General features: G+C 51.0%; 1 protein-coding gene across 2 annotated transcripts in view; it reads left to right on the top strand.

Moving 5' to 3' along the window:
• The first annotated feature begins 135 nt into the window (after positions 1-135).
• Positions 136-25,403, top strand: part of LOC139241254 (diacylglycerol kinase beta-like) — a 50,576-nt gene continuing 25,308 nt past the window's right edge. For both annotated transcript variants that reach the window (XR_011588832.1, XM_070869906.1), the window contains exons 1-7: positions 136-247; positions 4,145-4,233; positions 7,248-7,364; positions 9,061-9,159; positions 11,390-11,482; positions 12,108-12,181; positions 23,482-23,556. Coding sequence is in view for 1 of the 2 variants with exons in the window: in XM_070869906.1 (XP_070726007.1) it covers positions 196-247; positions 4,145-4,233; positions 7,248-7,364; positions 9,061-9,159; positions 11,390-11,482; positions 12,108-12,181; positions 23,482-23,556 (599 nt within the window). In the remaining variant the exon portion in view is untranslated. The remainder of the gene's footprint in view (positions 248-4,144; positions 4,234-7,247; positions 7,365-9,060; positions 9,160-11,389; positions 11,483-12,107; positions 12,182-23,481; positions 23,557-25,403) is intronic.

The raw sequence follows: 25,403 nt of genomic DNA on the forward strand, positions 1-25,403 counted from the left end.
CTCGCTCTGTGTGGACTGGCTGTCACCGTGCCGTTGTGCCAGAATCGATTTGTTTGGTTGCCGGGAGACTGCGTTGTTAATTATCTGTCCCGCAGTGTTTATGTTTTGTTCTTTTGTATCCCCCTCCAGAGTTTGAAGGATGATGGGCAACATATTTGGCGACTGAAACATTTTAATAGACTGGTATATTGTAACATGTGCCAAAGCATACTGCTGGGAATCAGAAAGCAAGGATTATGTTGTACTTGTAAGTGTTTCACTCTGGAATTTCCTCTCAACAGCTTTCCGGCTCCCAACCTCCCTCGCTTCCTTCAAGATGCTCATGAAAACCTACCTCTTTTGCTCAAATGTCTTGATAGCTCCTTACGTGGCTCGGTGCCAAACTTTGTTTGATAATCGCTCCTGTGAAGCACCTGGGAATATTTTTACTATGTTAAAGTCTATTCTGACACTTAGTAGGCAGCACACTTGCCTGAGTCAGAAGGTCGTGGGTTCAAGTCCCACTCCAGGGACTTGAACACATAAATCTAGGCTGACACTCCAGCGCAGTGCTGAGGGAGTGCCGCACTGTCGGAGGTGCCGTCCTTCGAAGAAACGTTAAACCGAGGCCCCGTCTGCCCTCTCAGGTAGATGTAAAAGATCCCATGGCACTATTTTGAAGAAGAGAAGGGGAGTTATCCCCGGTGTCCTGGTGAATATTTATCCCTCAATCAACATAACAAAAACAGATTATCTGCTCATTATCACGTTGCTGTTTGTGGGAGCTTGCTGTGCGCAAATTGGCTGCCGTGTTTCCCACATTACAATAGTGACTACACTCCAAAAGTACTTCATTGGCTGTAAAGCGCGTTGGGACGTCCAGTGGTCGTGAAAGGCGCTATATAAATGCAAGTCTTTCTTTCTTTTTAAAGGCGCTATATAAATACAAGTTATTGGTGATTAAAATATGAAATTAAAACGAGAATCTTTGGCTCCTTTTTTGCCTCCTGTACTGCAGGCGCTGTCTGGTGCCAGGTACAGCCTCACACCCTGCGACAGCTCTCCAGTACTCACTGTGTGAGCCCAGGCCGTGACTCTCAGCAGGCAAGGATTGACCACGTGTCCCCAGTCCTGTACTCACCTCATGTCCACGCAGACGCATCATTCAGGCAACGTTCACTGGGGTGGCGAGCAGATCTGGGGTCCTCGCCTGACCTTTCACCTCAGCGGCCTAGCGACGCAGAGCACTCTGGTCCTTGGCCCAGAAAAGCCCCCTGGCTGCAATTGGCTCACTCATCCCAGAGCAAGAATTCAAACTGGGATCTTCCTAATCTCTGTGGCTCGGTGCTCCATCACGCGGTGTATTTAGACCCAGGGCCATCGGCTGGGGTTGCCAACTCTGGTCGGACATATTCCTGGAGGTTTCATCATGTGACCTCCCGCCTCCAACCACCCCAGCCCGTTTTCCCCATCTCCAATATTTATGAGTTTTCCTCCATCACACACACACTCTCACACACACACACACTCTCACACACACACTCTCACACACACACACACTCTCACACACACACACTCACACACACACTCTCACACACACACACTCACACACACACACACACACACTCACACACACACTCTCACACACACACACTCACACACACACACACACACACTCACACACACACACTCACACACACACACTCACACACACACTCTCACACACACACACACTCTCACACACACACACTCACACACACACACTCACACACACACTCTCACACACACACACTCACACACACACACTCACACACACACTCTCACACTCTCACACACACACACACTCTCACACACACACACACACTCACACTCACACACACACACTCTCACACTCTCACTCACACACACACACACACACTCTCTCACACTCACTCACACAATCTCACACACACACACACTCTCACACACACACTCTCACTCACACACACACACTCTCACACTCTCACTCACACACACACACTCTCACTCGCACACACACACTCTCTCACTCACACACTCTCACTCACACTCTCACACACACACACATACACTCTCACTCACACACATACACACTCTCTCACACACACACATACACTCTCACTCACACACACACACATACACTCACACATACACTCACACACACACACACACACACACATACACTCTCACTCACACACACACACACTCTCTCACACTCTCACTCACACACTCTCACTCACACACACATACACTCTCACTCACACACACACACACACTCTCACACACACTCACACACACACACACTCACACACATACACTCTCACTCACACACACACTCTCACTCTCACACTCTCACTCTCACACTCTCACTCACACACTCACTCTCACACACACACACTCTCACTCACACACACACTCTCACACTCTCACTCTCACTCACACACACACTCTCACAAACACTCTCTCACACTCTCACTCACAACCCTCACTCACACACGCACTCTCACACTCTCACTCACGCACTCTCACTCACACACACACACTCTCACACTCTCACACTCTCACTCACACACACACACACACACTCTCTCACACTCTCACTCACGCACTCTCACACACACACACACTCTCACACACACACTCTCACACTCTCACTCACACACACACACTCTCACACTCTCACTCACACATACACACTCACACACACATACACTCTCACTCACACACACACACATACACTCACACATACACTCACACACACACTCACACACACACACATACACTCTCACTCACACACACACACACTCTCACACACACACACACACATACACTCTCACTCACACACACACACTCTCACACTCTCACTCACACACACACACTCTCACTCAGACACACACATACACACTCACACACACACACTCTCTCACACACACTCTCATAGTCACACACACACTCACAGTCGCACACACCCACACTCTCACAGTCACAAACACAGACACACACAGTCACACACAAACACTCTCTCACAGTCACAAACACACACACACTCACAGTCACACATAAACACACTCACTCTCACAGTCACATGCACACACATACACACTCACAGTCACACACAAACACACTCACTCTCACAGTCACACACACACACACACTCACAGTCACACAAACACACACACACACACTCTCACAGTCACACTCACACACATACCCTTACCCATACGCTTACCCATACCCTTACCCATACTCTTACCATTACCCATACACTTACCCTTACCCATACCCTTACCCATATCCTTACCCATACCCTTACCCATAACCTTACCCATACTCTTACCATTACCCATACACTTACCCTTGCCCATACCTTACCCATACCCTTACCTATAGCCATTCCCTTACCCATACCCTTACCAATACCCATTCCCTTACCTATACCCTTACCCATATCCTTACCCATACCCATACCCTTACGTATACCCTTACCCTTACCTATAACCTTACCCATATCCTTACCCATATCCTCACCCATACCCTTACCTATACCCTTACCCATATCCTCACCCATACCCTTACCCATACCCTTACCCATATCCTCACCCATACCCTTACCCATACCCTTACCCATACCCTTACCCATACCCTTACCCATAACCTTACCCATACCCTTACCCATATCCTCACCCATACCCTTACCCATATCCTCACCCATACCCTTACCCATACCCTTACCCATAACCTTACCCATAACCTTACCCATACCCTTACCCATATCCTCACCCATATCCTCACCCATACCCTTACCCATAACCTTACCCATAACCTTACCCATATCCTCACCCATACCCTTACCCATATCCTCACCCATACCCTTACCCATACCCTTACCCATAACCTTACCCATAACCTTACCCATATCCTCACCCATACCCTTACCCATATCCTCACCCATACCCTTACCCATATTCTCACCCATACCCTTACCCATACCCTTACCCATACCCTTTCCTGCACTGCCCTCTAATGAGCTGGCTGAACAGCGGCATTTATTTGAAGGTATTGCCCCTCTCTCAGGATGACGAATGGAAAGAATGACGCCGAGAGCAGATAATAAAATAACCAAATGCTTTGCTGTTTTGTTTTGCAGTTTGTAAATACACAGTCCACGAGCGGTGTGCCTCGAAAGCCCCTTCCTCCTGCATCAGAACCTATGCAAAATCCATAAAGGACACAAATGTGAGGCTTTGCCTTTATGGTCTTGGTTTCTATTTTAATGACAGCGTTTACTTCCTTCCAGTCTTTTCATCCCATTGCCACCCAGACGCTTTCTGACTTTGCTGCCAAGACATTTCTGAAACCGAAAGCAGTCCATTTGTTCCACTGATGTCTGAGCCTTACGGCCTAGAAACTTTGCTCACGTGAAAGTTTCGAATGACTCTTAGCAGCAAGGAAGCACATATTAGCACAACACAATCCTACCCCCCTCCCCCGTCCGCTTGTTGCACTTTCCAAAAAAGGCCGCTGCCAGCGGGGCAGTACCCTCTGCCACATGTGGTTCAGCTGTGCACAGTGCTCTGGTGTCACTGGCTCACCCAGTGGAGCTTTCATGTCTGCCTCGTGGGGAAGTGCTGGGCCCTGCTCAGAGCCGGGCCCTCGCGGCACAGCCCACTTCCTGTGTAGAACAACACAACGTTCTGTGGATGAGAATACAAACCAGTGCAGTCAAAATAATAATAGACCTCCCATGGCATTGCTCCCGGTGCATCAGAGGATCATCGTCATCATCATCGGCAGTCCCTCGGAATCGAGGAAGACTTGCTTCCACTCTTAAAATAAGTCCTTCGGTGACTGAACAGTCCAATACGAGAACCACAGTCCCTGTCACAGGTGGGACAGATAGTCGTTGAGGGAAGGGGAGGGTGGGACAGGTTTGCCGCACGCTCCTTCCGCTGCCTGCGCTTGGTTTCTGCACGCTCTCGGCGATGAGACTCGAGGTGCTCAGCGCCCTCCCGGATGCACTTCCTCCACTTAGGGCGGACTGGTCTTTGGCCAGGGACTCCCAGGTGTCGGTGGGGATGTTGCACTTTATCAGGGAGGCTTTGAGGGTGCCCTTGTAACGTTTCCTCTGCCCACCTGGGGCTCGCTTGCCGTGTACGAGTTCCGAGTAGAGCGCTTGCTTTGGGAGCCTTGTGTCGGGCATGCGAACAATGTGGCCCCGCCCAGCGGAGCTGATCAAGTGTGGTCAGTGCTTCAACGCTGGGGATGTTGGTCGAGAACACTGACGTTGGTGCGTCTGCCCTCCCAGGGGAGTTGCAGGATCTTGTGGAGGCATCGGTGGTGGTATTTCTCCAGTGCTTTGAGGTGTCTACTGCACATGGTCCATGTCTCTGAGTCATACAGGAGGGCGGGTATCACTGCTGTCCTGTAGACCTGAGGAGCTGGCCACCATCTAGTGGCCGCAATTTGACACTGCAGCTTCACATGGTTCTGTTTGTACAGCAAATTCCCATTATAACCGATTCCGTCGGGATTGTCATGGTTAAACGCTGACATAAAAAGTGTGACCAAAAGTCATGACAAAGGGAACTGAAGTTTGTGGCCAGGAAATACACACAAACACAAGATTCTTCATGTAATATATATAGAACGAAAATAAAATGTAAACAGTGGGCTGTCAGACGAATGTGTTAAGCGTTGAGCCAGACAGTCATTTCCAGGTATCCATACTTTTGTTTCGAAATATAAATAACAAACAAGCAGTTCAATGGAGTGACGTCTCACACAGGCTTTGTGCTGTGAAAATCAAGAAGGTGGATAATTGGAGTGCAGATAATGGACAACTCAGCTTCGCAAACTGCGAATGGGAGAGTGGGGGGAAGAATTCCAGAATTCCCCCAGACAATTTGTGTAACAACCTTATAAGTACCAACCAGGCGAATGCTTCACAAACACGTTGACCGTCTCTCCAAATAGGGAGCTAAGAGGAATTCCTCCCCAGGGGTCAACACTTTCCCCCCCACTACCATCCCCCTCCATGTTCTCTCCTGAGGGCACTGGAGCCAAGTTCCCTGACAATAGGGCTGGGTCTCCGCCTCCTTTGTGTTGTCCTGGGTTTCTGGCACTGATCCCGCCTCATTTTCCTTGTAATTTGGTCAGCAGGACACCCATTTGATAGGAGCAGGCCTTGAGGCCTTATATCCAACCCCTTTCCAAGTGGAAGATCAGAGAGGCTCATGCAGTGGGCCCGCAGGGAGCTCCCTATTTCCAACTTTCAGGGATGCCGAGTCAGGGATCAGCTGGAGGTTTTGTGGCGGCCTTTGTTTGTTTTTGGACAGACGCCAGAAGGCGCTAGTCACGGCAGCCATTGCCGAGACCACTCAAGCCTGTGGCCGTGGCTGACTTTCCTCGCCCATGTCCAGGGTAGGAATCGGGCCTGTGCTGAAGGTGTGACTGGGCCCTGTAAATGACCAGGCCCAAGAACTTGGATCCACTGAGGCCTAGACGGGCACAGCACACTTCAGAGCCTCTGCACCAGTCCATCGCCCGGGCAAAGCGGACCAGGAAAATCGGGCCCACTGACTCTTGCAGGGGTTTGGTTCCACAGGCAGAATTCTGGTGTCTGGAATTGGCTGTTCCTGGCTATCCAGAGAGTTAGCCTGTCTGAATGACCAGGGATCCATTGGACTGGAGAATTTGTGCTATGAGGAAAGATTGGATAGGCTGGGGTTGTTTTCCTTGGAACAGAGGAGGCTGAGGGGAGATCTCATTGAGGTGTATAAAATTATGAGGGGCCTAGATAGAGTGGATAGGAAGGACCTGTTTCCCTTAGCAGAGGGGTCAATAACCAGGGAGCATAAATTTAAAGTAATTGGGGGAAATTTAGAGGGGATTTGAGGGGAAATGTCGTCACCCAGAGGGTGGTGGGGATCTGGAACTCACTGCCTGAAAGGGTGGTAGAGGCAGAAACCCTCACCACATTTAAAAAGTACTTGGATGTGCACCTGAAGTGCCGTAACCTGCAGAGCTACGGACCAAGAGCTGGAAAGTGGGATTAGGCTGGGTAGCTCTTGGTCGGCCGGCGCGGACACGATGGGCCGAAATGGCCTCCTTCCGTGCTGTAAACTTCTGTGATTCTATGAATATTCACCACAGAATGGCCCTGTCACTGCATCACCGTGAACCTTGGCTTATTCAGCAAAACTTTGATGAACTAACAATTGTGTTCAAACGTCTTGTATTTCTTGGCTCAGGTCATGAAACACATGTGGGTTGAAGGGAACTGTAACATCACCTGTGGTAGTTGCCAAAAAACCATCAAGAGCTTTCAGCGGCTGACTGGTGTCCACTGTGTCTGGTGCCACAACACTGTGAGTTTCTGCTTGTGAGGTCGTTCATTTTTAATTATTCTGTAATTTTAGTAATGTCAGTAGCTCTTAGGAATAAAAATCATTTTAGGGATTGCAATATAGCTACACCTAGTGAACTACTGCTCCACTGTGGTAATAACAGTCTGAAGTTGTCAAGAGTCAAAATGTAGATCAAGGGTTGCCCTTGGAGAAAAACTCTCCTCAGGCTCAGCCTAGAATGAGTCTAAGTTTGACACCAAGTTTGGAAAGTTCTGTTTGAGAGCGAAGGTATCTCTTTGAGATAGAAAACCAGTGGTTAAGTTTGATTTGTAAATATGGAAAAATAAGTCCATATCTTTTGTTGTGTATTGCCATGCAAGTTATGTATAATGATTATTTTGTTATAATTACTTCTTCATTAAGGAGGGAGAAGTGTAATATAGCTCCACCTGGTAGGCTACTGCTCCACCTAGTGGACTACTGTGGTAATGCAACTGCTGCTGTAAATATAATATAAGTCACATGATGTATTGGAGCCATCTTATAAAGTCTGTGTGTTTGTGATATCGTAGAGAAGATATCACAGGGGTATCAGTCATTATTGGTGGTATCATAACTTCATGATAATTCATAATTATAGTAGTAATATTAGTCATATCAGTAATTAATGATAGCAATTACTTTAGTAGTATCTGTAATTTTAGTAATATCAGTCAATGTCATTATGTCTAATTCGTATTGATAATTTTAGTTATATCAGTAATCTTACTAGTATCAGCAATCCTTAGTAACAACAGAAACTTACCTGTAGTTTTAGTAATAACAGTCAATTTAGAGATAGGAATAGATTGAAAAGCAAAGAAGTTATGTTAAACGTGTATTGAAACTTGGTTAGACTACACTTGGAGTAATGGGACTAGTTCCAGTCTCCATATTATAAAAAGGATATAGAGGCACTGGAGAAGGGGCAAAAAAGATTGACTAGAATTATACCAGAACTGAGCGAGTATAACTATCAAGAAAGATTGAACAGGCCGGGGCTCCTTTCTCTAGGAAAGAGAAGGCTGAAGAGTGACCTGATAGAGGTCTTTAAGATAATGAAGAGTTTTGATAGGGTAGACGTAGAGAAGGTGTTCTGGGGCAGTCCAAAACTAGGAGCCATAAATACAAGATAGTCAGTAATAAATCCAGTGGGAAATTCAGGCGATACCTCTTTACCCAGAGAGTGGAGGGAATGTGGAACTCGCTGCCACAGGGAGTGGTTGAGGCGAATAGCATGGATTAATTCAAGGGGAAGCTGGATAAACACACGAGGGAGAAAGGAATAGAAAGATATGTTGATGGGGTGAGATGAAGAGGGGTGGGAGGAGGCTCGTGTGGAGCATAAACACCGGCACGGACCTGCTGGGCCCAATGGCCTGTTTCTGTGCTATAAATACCTTGTAATACTATGTAATGCTCATAACATCAGCTCTTCCTGCAGTCTGATTCATTCTCTGTTCATCTCTCTGCTTTTCCTGTTCTCCAGTTCATTTTCAGCTTAGCTCACTCACTGATTTGGAAAGCTAACAAAAGACCTTTGTTCAATTGCCACTACCTAACATAAATGGCAGCATTATTAAAGGGCTGCCCAATTCTTTGAGTCGGTAGCCTAAATGGATAGCACTGAATAACCTGCATTTCTTGCCCAGTAATAGCCTCCCTCTTGTATTGACAGCTCCACAATGAATGCGTGTCGAAGGAGAACGATGAGTGTGATTGTGGACCATTAAAGGACCATGTGTTACCGCCCTCCGCCATATATCCTGTAGTTCTGGTAAATATTCAATTCATGTTCATGATATTTGACCTTGTACGGCATAACAAATTGCTGGCTTTTGGCCGAACCCGTGGCCACCATTGTCAGGCCAGATGCAGAGTTGACCGACAATGAAAATAAAATGGCAGCTGCGGCGCACTTCCTCAGCCGCTGGCAGCTTCCCGCCGGGAAATGCTGTCGGGGGCACCGAGCGGCGGCGGCTCTGCTCCCGGGGGGCAATTTCATCCGCGGGATGGAAAGGGGTCACCAGCCGGGCGGTAAGGGGTCACTCGCCGGGCGGTAAGGGGTCACTGCCGGGCGGTAAGGGGTCAGTACCGGGCGGTAAGGGGTCACTCACCAGGTGGTAAGGGGTCACTGCCGGGCGGTAAGGGGTCAGTACCGGGCGGTAAGGGGTCACTCACCAGGTGGTAAGGGGTCACTACCGGGCGGCAAGGGGTCACTGCCGGGCGGTAAGGGGTCACTGCCGGGCGTTAAGGGGTCACTGCCGGGCGGTAAGGGGTCACTGCCGGGCGGTAAGGGGTCACCCGCCGGGCGTTAAGGGGTCACTGCCGGGTGGTAATGGGTCACCCGCCGGGCGGTAAGGGGTAACTGCCGGGCGGTAAGGGGTCACTGCCAGGCGGTAAGGGGTCACCCGCCGGACGGTAAGGGGTCACTGCCGGGCGGTAAGGGGTCACTGCCGGACAGTAAGGGGTCACTGCCGGGCGGTAAGGGGACAGTACCGGGCGGTAAGGGGTCACTCACCAGGTGGTAAGGGGTCACTACCGGGCGGTAAGGGGTCACTGCTGGGCGGTAAGGGGTCACTGCCGGGCGGTAAGGGGTCACTGCCGGGCGGTAAGGGGTCAGTACCGGGCGGTAAGGGGTCACTCACCAGGTGGTAAGGGGTCACTGCCGGGTGGTAAGGGGTCACTCACCAGGTGGTAAGGGGTCACTGCCGGGTGGTAAGGGGTCACTGCCGGGCGGTAAGGGGTCACTACCGGGCGGTAAGGGGTCACTGCCGGGCGGTAAGGGGTCACTGCCGGGTGGTAAGGGGTCACCTGCCGGGCGGTAAGGGGTCACCTGCCGGGCGGTAAGGGGTCACTACCGGGCGGTAAGGGGTCACTACCGGGCGGTAAGGGGTCACTACCGGGCGGTAAGGGGTCACTACCGGGCGGTAAGGGGTCACTGCCGGGCGGTAAGGGGTCACTACCGGGCGGTAAGGGGTCACTGCCGGGCGGTAAGGGGTCACTACCGGGCGGTAAGGGGTCACTGCCGGGCGGTAAGGGGTCACTGCCGGGTGGTAAGGGGTCACTGCCAGGCGGTAAGGGGTCACTGCCGGGCGGTAAGGGGTCACTCACCAGGTGGTAAGGGGTCACTGCCAGGCGGTAAGGGGTCACTGCCGGGCGGTAAGGGGTCACTGCCGGGCGGTAAGGGGTCACTGCCGGGCGGTAAGGGATCACCCGCCGGGCGGTAAGGGGTCACTGCCGGGCGGTAAGGGGTCACTGCCGGGCGGTAAGGGGTCACTGCCGGGCGGTAAGGGGTCACTGCCGGGCGGTAAGGTGTCACTGCCGGGCGGTAAGGGGTCACCCGCCGGGCATTAAGGGGTCACTGCCGGGCGGTAAGGGATCACCCGCCGGGCGTTAAGGGGTCACTGTCGGGCGGTAAGGGATCACCCGCCGGGCGGTAAGGGGTCACTGCCGGGCGGTAAGGGGTCACTGCCAGGCGGTAAGGGATCACCTGCCGGGCGGTAAGGGGTCACTGCCGGGCGGTAAGGGGTCACTGCCGGGCGGTAAGGGGTCACCCGCCGGGCGGTAAGGGGTCACTGCCGGGCGGTAAGGAGTCGGCGCATGCCCGACGAGGTGGTAAGGGGTCACCCGCCTGGGCGGTAAGGGGTCACCCGCTGGGCGGTAAGGGGTCACCCGCCTGGGCGGTAAGGGGTCACCCGCCGGGTGGTAAGGGATCGGCGCATGTCCGACGAGGCAGGAACTCGTTTCTGCCACCCCCGCCCCGGGGGCAATTTCGGATGGGTCAGAATGTCCGCTTGCCCCCGGTCGGGAAGGCCTTACCGCCCCGTCTGGGAACCGGGAATGGTCCTTAAGGAGGGGAGCAGTTTCGGCCCCTGTGTGTGGTGTGAAGAGACACAGGAAAGCAAGGGCAAGAACATGTTTGAAGGGGGGAGAAAACTAGCCTGTCTTGCGCATGAATGAACTCTTGTCTCACACCAGCCTTTCTTTTCCCTTATATTTTCAAGGACAGGCAGAACAGCCTGAAGAAGAAAGAGGAGGAGGGCCCATCCTTCGAGACAGAGCAGGACATCACCACCGTGGATGGGAAAGTTCTCCAGGTATTTTACTCACCTGAGAGACTTCATCACAGCGGCACCATATGAAGGCCTCACACCAGAGAGCTCTGTAAAGGCTTCTCCTTGGCACGGGTTCTCTTCATGTTAATGTGGGTGCTGCACTTACACAGGACTGTTTCGATGTCCCGAGAGCTGCCCAGTTTCACACCCACTGCCCCCGAGCTGTATCAGAATGGCCCACACATGTACTCTCGCTTTCAGGTAGCTTTCCACCAGAAAACGTTCTCCACCTATTGGACTCCAATGAACCTCCAGAAGCTGCACAACCGGGATCCGATTGAGCGCCCTCGTGGGACGGCCCAAATAAGTTCGCTGGGCACGAGTCCAGCTAATGGTGTTCAGAAACAAACAGTGCAAGGTGGCAAAAAGGTGTCATGCTCTCGCCAGCTGTGCCAGTGTCTCTTGACACAATTTGGCAGTGCCAAGTAGTGACAGAGTGGCTCATCTCTGTCCCTTCATTTTCTGTCTCACCATTGATGGCCTTAGTCTCCTTGCTTAGCCGTGGGAAGGAAAACCTTTGTTTGCTGCAATGAACTGTAATGGAGGCTGTGGGTGAGGGCATTTCCCTTTCAAAACTGATGACTGCTGTTCTTCTCCTCATTGACAGATTATCCCAGTACCTCAAACACACCCACTGCTGGTGTTCGTCAACCCGAAAAGTGGAGGGAAACAGGGTGAGAGGTAAGATATCGCCCCCGTCTTGTTACCTTGGAATGCTGATCCAGACACTGGGGGCAAGCTGTGTAGATCAGGGTTCCGCTGAGTTTAACGGCCGGGCCTCGCTAACAGCCCGTCCCCTGAAGCAAGCTTGAAGAGGCGGCTGGCGGGCGAAGATCAGGCCACCCGAATGCCGGCACTCAGGTAAGTTGCGGGGCGGTGGGCATGGTTTCGCGGATGGGAGAGGCAAGGACATAGGGAACATAAGAAATCGGAGCAGGAGTAGACCATTTGGCCCCTCGAGCCCGCTCCGCCATTCAATAAGATCATGGCTGATCTGATCATGGACTCAGCTCCACTTCCCCGCCCGCTCCCCATAACCCTTGACTTCCTTATCGCTCAAAAATCTGTCTCTCTTCGCCTTAATTATATTCAATGACCCAGCCTCCACAGCTCTCTGGGGCAGAGAATTCCACAGACTTACGACCCTCTGAGAGAAAAAATTCCTCCTCATCTCAGTTTTAAATGGGCGGCCCCTTCTGAGACTGTGCCCCCACAGCAGAGGCATTGAAATTCCTGGTCGCGCACCGGAAAATGGTGGAGACTGACTTACCGCTTCCCTTCCCATCAGCGATGTGGCCTGCACTATCTTCTCAAGGGTGGCCAGATGTACCTAGAGCCTCCAATTGCTATTTTAGGACCCAACTGAGTGGAATGTGTGCACTGTGCGCTCGAGTGAGCTCGGCCAAAGACCAGCCTCGAAGGTAGAATCATAGAATCACAGAATCATACAATCATAGAAATTTACAGCACAGAGGAGGCCATTTCGGCCCATCATGTCCGTGCCGGCCGACAAAGAGCTATCCGCCCTAATCCCACTTTCCAGCTTGTAATGACTCAAGAGTCTGGTTACTATAAACTCACTCAGGTGCAACCTGATCCATCTTTATTCCAGCCTGAGAGTGCCAGCGTGACAAAGACACCCAGCTTATATACAGGTGACCAAGCACACATGCCACATGTGCACATGAAGACCTCCGACCACGGCGCCCTCTGGTGTCTGGTGACCCCCCCAAGCATTAAAACATAACAACAACCCCTTTTAGTCTTTTTACAAATTGAGACGGTCTGGGGCTTTCCTCTCACAAGTTGATCGTCTCAGTTCAACTTTGGCTCTGGGCGAGCGTTCTGAGTCCGTTGAGACTGACGGCTGAGTAGCCGATCTGATGGGAGTGGTCCTGACCACATCAGAGACTGAAGGTTCAGAGTCAGTAATGTCAGCAGAGTACACTGATGAGTGAACAATGGTTGGTTGGTCACTAACTGCATTTTCCTCACTCGGTTCCGGTTCATCCGTGTGCTGCGGTTTAACCTGGGCAAGGTGTTTCCTGCATGTTTGCCCATTCTTGAGCACGACAATAAACATTCTGTTACCCTCCTTGGCTGTAACAGTGCCGGCGATCCACTTTGGACCTTGACCATAGTTCAGTACATAAACTGGATCGTTGACTGAGATGTCACGTGGCACGGCAACACGATCATGACACCATTGCTGACTTTGACATCTGTTTTCAACACGATCATTCAAATCAAGATGAACAAGAGAAAGCCTGGTCTTGAGATTTCTCTTCATCAGTAGTTCAGCAGGAGGAACCCCAGTAAGCGTAAGAGGTTTTGACCTGTAACTGAGCAATATACATGACAACCGTCTCTGCAGTGAGCCCTGAGTTACACGTTTCATACTTTGCTTGATCGTTTGAACGGCACGCTCTACTTGACCATTAGAAGCAGGCTTGAATGGAGCTGATCTCACATGTCTGATGCCATTGAGTTTCATGAACTCCTGGAACTCAAGACTTGTGAAGCAAGATCCGTTGTCGCTCACAACAATGTCAGGCAAACCGTGAGTAGCAAACATGATGCGAAGGCTCTCAATGGTAGCTGTAGACATGCTGGATGACATAATAACACACTCTATCCACTTAGAATGTGCATCTACTATGACAAAAAACATCTTTCCTAGGAACGGGCCCGCAAAGTCAATGTGGATCCTCGACCATGGTTTGGATGGCCACGACCAAAGACTCAGCGGAGATTCCGCTGGTACATTACTTAGCTGCATGCAAGTATTGCACTGATGCATGCATGATTCCAGATCAGAGTCAATTCCAGGCCACCATACATGAGACCTAGCAATGGACTTCATCATGACAATACCAGGATGAGTGCTATGAAGTTCACATATAAATTTTTCTCCACCTTTCTTAGGCATGATTACACGATTACCCCACAGTAAACAGTCTGACTGAATGGACAGCTCATCCTTGCGGCGGTTGTAGGGTTTGGTCTCCTCACGCATCTCCATAGGTATGGCAGACCAATCACCAGTGAGTACACACCGTTTCACAACCGATAAAATAGGGTCATGGCTGGTCCAGATCCTAACTTGTTGAGCAGTGACAGGGGTTCCTTCACTCTCAAACCCATCCATTACTAACAATAGATCTGCAGGTTGAGGCGTCTCCATCTCAGTTGTGGGTAAGGGCAGACGACTCAGTGCATCGGCACAATTCTCAGTACCAGGTCTATGACGGATCACGTAATCATAGGTAGATAATGTCAGCGCCCACCTTTGAATGCGGGACGATGCATTGGTATTAATTGTTTTCCGCAAACAATGAAATGAGTGGCTTGTGAACCGTTTCTAGTTCAAAACGAAGACCAAACAGATACTGGTGTATTTTTTTTACCCCATACACACAGGCCAAAGCTTCTTTCTCTACCATACTGTAAGCTCTTCCCGATTTAGACGGCCTTCTCGAAGCATACACACAACAGATTGTAGCTTGCCCGATTCATTTGCTTGTTGGTGTACGCAGCCAACCCCATACGATGAAGCATCACAGGCCAATACAAGACGCTTACACGGATCATAATGAACAAGCAACTTGTTTGAACAAAGCAGATTCTTGACTTTCTCAAAGGCTCTATCTTGAGACGTACCTCAGACCCAGTTGTCGCCTTTTCTTAGTAACACATGCAGTGGCTCTAGTAAAGTGCTCAATCTGGGTAAGAAATTACCGAAGTAGTTGTGTAGCCCAAGGAACGAACGCAGCTCTGTCACATTCTGAGGCCTGGGTGCATTTTTGATGGCCTTGGTTTTCGAATCAGTGGGCCTGATGCCATCAGCAGCAATCTTCCTCCCCAGGAATTCGACTTCAGGTGCCATAAATACACACTTCGACCGTTTCAGCCTGAGTCCCATTTTGTCCAGACGCTGTAGGACTTCTTCAAGATTGTTCAGATGTTCAGCAGTGTTGTGACCTGTGACCAGAATGTCATCTTGAAACACGACAGTTCTAGGAACGGACTTCAGTAAACGCTCCATATTCCTCTGAAATATGGCTGTAGCCGAACGAATCCCAAAAGAACACCTGTTGTAGACGAACAGTCCTTTATGGGTGTTGAAGCAGGTGAGTTTCTTCGAAGTGTCAACAAATTCCTGGGTCATATACGCCGACGTTAGATCCAGTTTCATGAACACTTTCCACCAGCTAGCATGGCGAACAGGTCATCAGTCCTCGGTAACGGATACTGATCCTGTTTCGAAAATCGGTTAATCATAACCTTGTAGTATCCACAAATCCTGACAGTGCCATCACTCTTCAACATAGGAAAAATGGGACTAACCTGCTCGTTAAATTCGACCGGTGATATGATCCCTTCACGCTGGAATCTGTCGAACTCAATTTCAACCTGCTCCCTCATCATGTACGGAACAGACCGAGCTTTATAATAGACAGGCCTTGCATTGGAGTCCAGGTGAATCTGCACCTTGGTTCCTGTAAAATTACCAACGCCCGGTTCAAGCAAAGAAGGAAATGTTTTCAATACTTGAGCACACGAAGTATCATCCACCGAAGACAACATCTTGACAGCATTCCAGTTCAGCTTGATTTTCTCGAGCCAATTCCTGCCGAACAGTGTTGGACCATTACCTGGGACGATCCATAATGGTAGCTCATGAACCACACAGACATTTGACACCTCGATTGCTGCACTGCCGAGCACCGGTGAGTCCCTTAGTGTAAGTACGCAACCTGACATTGACTGGACTCAGCTTCGGTTTCACAGCCTTAGTGTCCCACAGCTTGTCGAATGTCCTTTGGCTCATTATCGACTGACTCACACCCGTGTCCAGCTCCATTGATACAGGCACGCCATTCAGCTTCACATTAACGACTATCGGCTAGCTCTTGCTCAGGAACGAATACAGTCCATTCACTGCCTCCTCGGGTTGCGTATCTGGACCATCACTGAACTGGTCCTCATCAACCACGTGGTGAGCCGCACCATGCTTGCTCTGTTGTGGACACATCCTGTGAAGATGCTCCACTTTCGAACAGCTATTACTTGAGTATTGTCTAAACCGACACTAATGAGGCCGATGATTGCCCCCACAACGCCAACAGGGTGAAATCTGGATCGAACCAGTTGGCGGGCTCTGAGCAGCGGCAAGTTTCACGTAAACAGCTCTGCCCGAAGACAATGCCATCTTGTTTACAGTACTTGCCGTGGAACTCTGACTCATTGATGATATCTGCCTCAGATTATCATCGGTCATCATGCAAGCCTGAGCAGTCGCGATGGCCTTTTTCAAATCTAGCGTCTCTGCAGCCAACAGCTTCCTGAGGATCACATCATGGCTGATGCCTATCACGAAGACATCACGCAGCATGTCTTCCAGCATGTTCCCGAACTTACACAGCTCAGCAAGCCGTCGCAGGTCGGTGACAAATCCCAACACGTCCTGGCCCTCAGCATGAACATGCGTGTAGAAATGGTAGAGTGATATGATGATCCCCTCTTTTGGCTTCAAATGGTTACCCACCAACGTACACAATTCCTCGTACCCTTTTACCACCGGACATACAGGCGAGAGAAGACTCTTCATGAGGCCGTAGATTTTCGGACCACAAACAGTGAGGAGAACTGCCCTGCGCTTAATTGCGTAGGCCTCTGCCTCCATGCCATTGGCCACAGGTGGTTGACAAAATCCTCCCAATCCTCGCCCTCCACGAATCTCTCCAGGATTCCAACCATGCCCATTGTGCATGCGAAGGTTCTTAAATTACCTCATCGCCAATTGTAATGACTCAAGAGTCTGGTTACTGTAAACTCACTCAGGTGCAACCAGATCCATCTTTATTCCAGCCCGAGAGTGCCAGCGTGACAAAAACAGGTGATATATACAGGTGACCAAGCACACATGCCATATGCGTACAGCCCGATGACCTCCGACCGCGGCGCCCTCTGGTGTCTGGTGACCCCCAAGCATTAATACAGCTCTCGGTCCGTAGTTCTGTGGGTTACAGCACTTCAGGTGCACATCTAAGTACTTTTTAAATGTGGTGAGGGTTTCTGCCTCTACCACCCTTTCAGGCTGTGAGTTCCAGACCCCACCGCCCTCTGGGTGAAGAAATTTCCCCTCAAATCCCCTCTAAACCCCCGACCAATTACTTTAAATCTATAGCCCCTGGTTGTTGACCCCTCTGCTAAGGGAAATAGGCCCTTTCTATCCACTCTATCCAGGCCCCTCATAATGTCATACACTTCAATAAGGTCTCCCCTCAGCCTCCTCCGTTCCAAAGAAAACAACCCCAGCCTATCCAATCTTTCATCATAGCTAAAATTCCCCAGTCCAGGCAACATCCTCGTAAATCTCCTCTGTACCCTCTCTAGTGCAATCACATCCTTCCTGTAATGTGGTGACCAGAACTGCACGCAGTACTCCAGCTGCGGCCTAACCAGTGTTTTATGCAGTTCAAGCATAACCTCCCTGCTCTTGTATTCTATGCCTCGGCTAATAAAGGCAAGTATCGATATACCTTCTTAGCCACCTTATCTACCTGGCCTGCTACCTTCAGGGATCTGTGGACCTGCACTCCAAGGTCCCTTTGTTCCTCTACGCTTCTCAGTGTCCTACTATTTAATGTGTATTCCATTGCCTTGTTAGCCCTCCCCAAATGCATTACCTTCGGGCTGAGGGTAGCTCTTTATTTGTTTTTGTGGGGCTGGGAGGAACAGGAATGCTCTTTCGGAGCTTCACCAAAATACCCCGGTCCTCCCGCCAAGCCCCCCAAGAATGGAGGCTCCCACCCCACCCACAACTCGACCCACCTACCTACCCAGAGCTGGTGGGCTATCCCGGGGTGCACGAATGTCCATGAACTGGTCCTCCCTCCGCCACTATTGGGAGGACAATCGGTCGTGCCCCCCCCCTGCACCAGCTGGTCGGAGCGACCACGGCTAGATGTTGCATCCAGTCCGCCGTTAAAATGGCCTCCGGATTGTGTCTCATGACAGGACCCTGATTAGCAGACATTCACCGCCTGACGTTAATATCACCGCGGGGCGGTATTGGAGCGGGAAAAAGAGCCGCTAGCTTTTAACTCCTGCTCCGATTTCTTACGTTATGTTCTTATGTTCCGCCCGGTTTCCACTGGGAGTTAAAATTCACCTCTCCCCCCCCCGACCCGGCCCCCACCATGACTGTTTCTTTGCTGTCTGTTGAGTCACTGCCTTGTTTCTTGTTCCAAGATTGGCATTGATGTCATCCTCCACGGCTCAGTCGATGTTCAAATTTAGTGGGAAACCAGAAAGCCAATGGGGGGGGTGAAGTTGGTCTTCGCCGCGAGCGTGAAACTATTGCCCGCTTTAGACCCGCGTCCGTTGGAATTGACGATCAGGAAGCGAGCTGCTGATTCTCCATGAGCTTGTTCCGCGCAATTGTCAAAGACCAAATTCACCCCCCCCCCCCACCCCCGCTCCAAAGCTGACTGGAAGGTGTGGCATTTATCCCCACAGGCAGTGTTCACGGTGTGTCAGGACTGCACGTTTTTCTGCCTCTTCTACCAACTAATTCACGTCTCGCGCCTGTGTCTGCAGGAAGGTCACTGCCACCGCCGTTTTGAATGGCCGGCTTTTGAATCGAGTAAATTCAGACAACACTCTCAGCTAAAAAGTGTCTACATTCATAGAGGTCTTTCATTAACTACAAAAACTAGTTCATTTCTAGTCTTGGTGTTTGAATAGTACCAGATCATTACCAAAAGCATCTATTCATATTCAGTGCCCGAATGGGAAGAAAACAAGTCACAGTGGGTTGTGGATCAGTGACAGTACTCTCGCCTTCGATTCCAAAGGTTGTAGGTTCAGATGCCACTCCAGACAGTTGAGCACAACATCTCGACTGTGTTGGGTTTAATAGGGTAGTTATGCATCCCTATTGCCTTTACATGGAAGTATTATCAGATATTGTCATCATCATCATAGGCAGTCCCTCGGAATCGAGGAAGACTTGCTTCCACTCCTGAAGTGAGTCCTTTGGTGGCTGAACAGTCCAATACGAGAGCCACAGACCCTGTCACAGGTGGGACAGACATTCGTTGGGGGAAGGGGGAGGGGTGGTGGGACTGATTTGCTGCCCACTCCTTCCGCTGCCTGCGCCTGACCTTTTCATGCTCGCGGCGATGAGACTCGAGGTGCTCAGCGCCCTCCCGGATGCACTTTCTCCACCTAGGGCAGTCTTTGGCCAGGGTCTCCCAGGTGTCAGTGGGGATGTTGCACTTTATCAGGGAGGCTTTAAGGGTGTCCTTGTAACGTTTCCTTTGGCTCGTTTGCCATGGACAATTTCCGAGTAGAGTACTTGCTTTGGGAGTCTCGTGTCAGGCATGCGAACTATGTGGCCTGCCCAGCGAAGTTGATCGAGTGTGGTCAGTGCTTCAATGCTGGGGATGTTGGCCTGGTTGAGGACACTGATGTTGGTGCGTCTGTCCTCCCAGGGGATTTGTAGGATCTTGCGGAGACATCGTTGGTGGTATATCTCCAGCGACTTGAGGTGCCTTCTGTACATGGTCCATGCCTCTGATCCTTACAGGAGGGCGGGTATTACTACAGCCCTGCAGACCATGAGCTTGGTGGTAGATTTGAGGGCCTGGTCTTCAAACACTCTTTTCCTCAGGCAGCAGAAGGCTGCACTGGCGCACTGGAGGCGGTGATGAATCTCGTCGTCAATGTCTGCTCTTGTTGATAAGAGGCTCCCGAGATATGGGAAATGGTCCACGTTGTCGAGGGCCGCGCCGTGGATCTTGATGACTGGGGGGCAGTGCTGTGCGGCGAGGACAGGCTGGTGGAGGACCTTTGCCTTACGGATGTTAAGCGTAAGGCCCATGCTTTCGTACGCCTCAGTAAATACGTCGACTATATCCTGGAGTTCAGCGTCTGAATGTGCGCAGACGCAGGCATCGCCCTGTAGCTCGACGACAGAGGTTGGGGTGATCTTGGCCCTGGCCTGGAGGACTTGGGAACACTGAAATATCTGGGTAAAACTCTTTATTAAGTCAAGTCAATGAGATGACTCAGGGTGGAAATTCGGTCTACTGCCGCCCCTGTTAGCGCCCTGGAGGGTTGGCAATGGCGGCAGAGAGCACTTGCGCCCGTGCGGCCAACTTCCAGCGCCCCGCCGGGACATTCGGTGCGGGGTTTGCGGGGGGCGCGGAGCAGTCCCGGCCGGGAGAGGCAAGTCGGTGGGCAACGCCCCCGGTTGTGACGCCGGCTTGATTTTTGGTGTCCGCCCAACCCTTAGCGCCTCCTAGTGGGACCGCCTGGGAAAGCGGGCGGTCCGAGCTGTAGCGGCTGCAGTGAGGGAAGGAATGCCAACCTGAGGTAAGTGTGGTTGCTTAATGATTTATGTTGTGGTGGTGTGAGCTATGTATTGGTGTTTCCCCCCTCCACCGAGGCCTCTGTTGTGGCGCTCCCAGGCCGGCTGTTTAGCTCAAGACTTTCCCTTGTTCATCCGGCTTAGCGCCCCAACAGAGGTGTGGAACGTCTCCCTTAGCGCTCCGCCACACACTCAGGGCCCAGCCGATGAATTTTGCGGCTGGAGATGCAAACCATTTCCCGGCGCAAAATTTGACGTCCCGCCCGGGACACCGCCCCAACTGAGGTGTGAGCGAATTTCCACCCTAAAGCCTTACATGCACATGAGGTATAGGTATTAAACTCACATACTGAGGACTCCTTCAGGAAGTTGCGTTGCCTTGCCTGCTGATGCAAGCCCCAGCAAGACTCGATGGGCGGTCCCCCAGGAGCTCCAGTGTATTTGGTCTTTTATGGGTTTAATCTCGTCGGTGCAATATCTCATCGCAGTGTCTGTGTATGCTGTTGATACAGCTGCTAGCATCTGGTGTTAATATTAGCTGTTACCATTTGTTGTGCATGCCTTTGATATCTTGTTTATTGCAGACATTCCACACATAATTGCCCATTTGTTCTCGAGCCTTATCTCTTCCCAGTACATTCATCACACAAGCCTATTCAAACCATTTCCCCCCTCTGTATTTGTAAATGATTTACTATGTAGCAATAATATTTCTTATCTCTTCCCATGGATGGCTAATGAGGTAATGTCTCTTAAACTCTAGCCTAACCTTGTATAGTCCTTATAACCACTGCAGTACCAATCTTTCAAGTGTAAATATATATTTTATATTAACACAAGCTTATTATGCCTATTCAAACCAGTACACCTCTAGGCGGATACTCTAGTGCAACACAGTACAAGGCGCTGTCTTTCAGATGAGATGTTAAACCAAGGCCCCATCTACTCTCGCAGTTGTAACAGATCCTATCATCATCATAGACAGTCCCTCGAGTCAAGGATGACTTGCTTCCACGTCAGAAAGTTCACAGGTGTTTCAATGAAGGACCTGATATTCCGGATCCCGAACTACATCCTGAAGGGTGGAAGATGCCTGTGGGTGGATTTTTTTAACGTGGGGTGACCGTTGCACACCAGCCACCACACGGGCTTGACAGAGCTCGGTCTTGGTCCAGTGGCAAGGGTTAACCAGGACCACTGGAGATCAGCTCTGCTGCACGGACCTAGTGTGCACACATATCGCAGTGTGGGCTGGGCCCGTGCTGCCCTTGGGCACTCGCCTCTTCCGGGCCCCGAACTCTCGCCTCTCCTGGGCCCCGGTCACGTCCCTCTACAAACTCTCGCCGCTCCTTCGCCCTGACCTCGCCGCTCCTGCAGTACCTGCCCTCGCTCCAATCACCGACCTGGATCTTGGTGACGTCCCTCTTCACTGCCGTTGCTCCCCTGCTCCAGCACGTGCTGCTCCCTGGAGTGGTATGTCACCACGCTGCTCCTTCTGCTCCCCAGCCTGCTCCCATGGTGCTCGCAGGCCGGGGGCCGCTCAGCCTGCTGGGCTAGGCCGCCACTCTGCTCCTTCTGCTCCCCGGCCTGCTCCCATGGTGCTCGCAGGCCGGGGGTCGCTCAGCCTGCTGGGCTAGGCCGCCACTCTGCTCCTTCCACTCCCCGGCCTGCTCCGATGGGGCACTATTCAAAGAAGAGCTGGGGAGTTCTCCCCGGTGTCCCGACCAATATTTATCCCTCAACCAACATCACTAAAACAGTTTATCTGCTCATTATCACATTGCTGTTTGTGGGAGCTTGCTGTGCACAAATTGGCTGCTGCATTTCCCTCATTACAACAGTGACTGCACTCCAAAAGTACTTCATTGGCTGTGAAGCGCTTTGGGACTTCCTGAGGTAATGAAAGGCGCTATAGAAATGCAAGTCTTTCTTCCATTTATAGAGGCATCATCCTCCCACAAGAAATAGGGGAAAAAAAACAGAAATGGGAAAACCAAACAAGCAGATTTTCATCAGTTCTCAATTCTGGGTCCTATGTGTCCAAACGATTCAGTGAATCAGGGACTCCACAAAAAGCGCACACAGGGGCCCCCGCAGCTCATTGGCTGGCTTGTCCACAAAGACCCGTTGAGTGGACAGTGTTATTGAAACCCATCCCCATGCGGATTCTGGAGATCTGATAGAAACATATAACATTCTGACGGGACGGGACAGGTTAGATGCAGGAAGAATGTTCCCGATGTTGGGGAAGTCCAGAACCAGGGGTCACAGTCTAAGGATAAGGGGTAAGCCATTTAGGACCGAGATGAGGAGAAACTTCTTCACTCAGAGAGTGGTGAACCTGTGGAATTCTCTACCACAGAGAGTTGTTGGGGCCAGTTCGTTAGATATATTCAAAAGGGAGTTAGATGTGGCCCTTACAGCTAAGGGGATCAAGGGATATGGAGAGAAAGCAGGAATGGGGTACTGAGGTTGCATGATCAGCCATGATCATATTGAATGGTGGTGCAGGCTCGAAGGGCCGAATGGCCTACTCCTGCACCTATGTTTCTATAACACGGTAGCTACAGGGTGCTAATATTCTGTCACTGTATGTTTACAGGGTCTTAAGAAAGTTCCAGTACCTTCTAAATCCAAGACAAGTGTTCAACCTGGCCAAAGATGGTCCGAAACCAGGGTAAGGCTAAATGAAAGCACTGATCCGATTTAATTGAATGGCAGTCATTGCGCGGGAAAGGTCCCTGCAAAACACAAAGTGAATATTTTCCAATCTCTTATATCCTTGAGTGAGTATAACAAGTATGACACAGTATAACTGTTGATGCCTGAGAGTCTCAATGGACCGATGTCACGTTTTGGCAATCAGGTGGAGAATTTGCTGTTTCTAATTTGTAGCGTGTTTTTACTGCTTAGTTCTCAGTCACTGAATGAAGTCTGCCTCGTGCTTCAAGGGATTAAGGTGCTATATCCCTGTGAAGCAGCTTGATGGGGTGTCAAGTAACACCCTCACTAAAAAAAAGAAGCTTGGCAAATGCAATATCTTCCGTACGACATCACAAACACACACATACAAGGTGGCTCCATTACACAGGAATGTTATTTACGCGAGCAGTTGCATTACCACAGTCACCCACCAGGTGGCGCAGTAGTCCACGAGGTGGAGCTCCATGTTACAGCACGTACCCTGTTCGGCGACGAGAGTAAAGATTTCTGCCGGGTTCCCCGTGACCCTCTGCCGTGATTGCGTTTTCAGCTGTTTGGGCCATTTCTCTGGGGGGCTGGTCAGCTGGAGGTCCCCAAATGCAGGGTGTGTGGAGCTAGACACAGGCCGAGACGGCCAAAGGCCTTGCAGGCCCCAGTGAGCCAGGGGTCGTCACCTGTGGAGGGTAACCAGTCACAGTGGGACAGCGGGAGGCGTGAGGCTGGATAAGTGTCGCATTTTGCTTTATTACGTTTGGCGTTTCATCGAAAGTTCCTCCGGGAGATGAAAGGGATGCCCCACGATTGAAGAAAATGTTTGGAGTAGGAGCAGGATCCGTGGGTTAAAAGGCCATTCCGTCCTCAGTGTTGTGATGTATTTTCTGATATTTGCCCCCCGCTCCCGAAGGTACCAACACTTGTCCCACAGGCATCACTCGTCCTCTGGCTGGAGAAAATGAAAATAGAGCCCTGTGTTCACTGAGCCACTGGCACATTCTGTCGTCCTGTACAACTATTTTAATTGCACCTATAAATCAAATGCCCCCTTATTAAAGGGGTAAATTCGATGGCAAACTTTAATACAAGTGCCTCCTGATTAAAGGGGGGAAGGGGGCACTAAAACCGACACATTAATCAAATTATCTTTTGCCAATAAACTTAAATCTAATTAAAATTTGGTTGCCGGGGGTGATGATGCACTCCAGTCCCTCCGGCGCCCACCTCTCGCGGAAGGCCGCGAGCGTACTGGTGGACACCGCGTGCTCCATCTCTAAGGACACCCTGGCTCGGATGTAACCGCGGAAGAGAGGCGGGCAGTCGGGCTGAACGACCCCCTCGACCGCCCGCTGCCTGGACCGGCTGATGGCCCCCTTGGGCGTGCCCTGGAGCTCCGATAAAAACCGGGGGCCAGCCCTAAACAGCGGCGAGCTTCTGACAGTCACACCAAGGGATGGCGCAGGGCTCTCCTTCACAGGTCACTGCATCCCGAACCAAGTCTCAAAGTGCAATGTTCAGCCAGTGCCAATAGTGTTTTGCACAGACTGTGGACATTGCGGGGGCCTAGCTTAAATGTTCACGCCGCGGCCCGACGATGTCATCGGCACGGCAACAGCATTTGATTGAGGTGGCTGCGGCCAGGAGGGCCACGGTGAGGTCACGATCACAGTACATGTCAGACCCGCGCCAGGCTCACCGTGACACCTTCCGGTTTGATCCAATCCGCCCTCCCCTCCCCGTCTGAGGGCCCTGGCTCCTCGCTTGGGTCCAGTTCCACAGGCACTGCCGGTGCCTCGCCCACATAGCTGTTTCCTCATGTGTGAGCCT

The sequence above is a fragment of the Pristiophorus japonicus genome, unplaced genomic scaffold (genome assembly GCF_044704955.1).
Source record: "Pristiophorus japonicus isolate sPriJap1 unplaced genomic scaffold, sPriJap1.hap1 HAP1_SCAFFOLD_1005, whole genome shotgun sequence".
Lineage (NCBI taxonomy): Eukaryota > Metazoa > Chordata > Chondrichthyes > Pristiophoridae > Pristiophorus > Pristiophorus japonicus.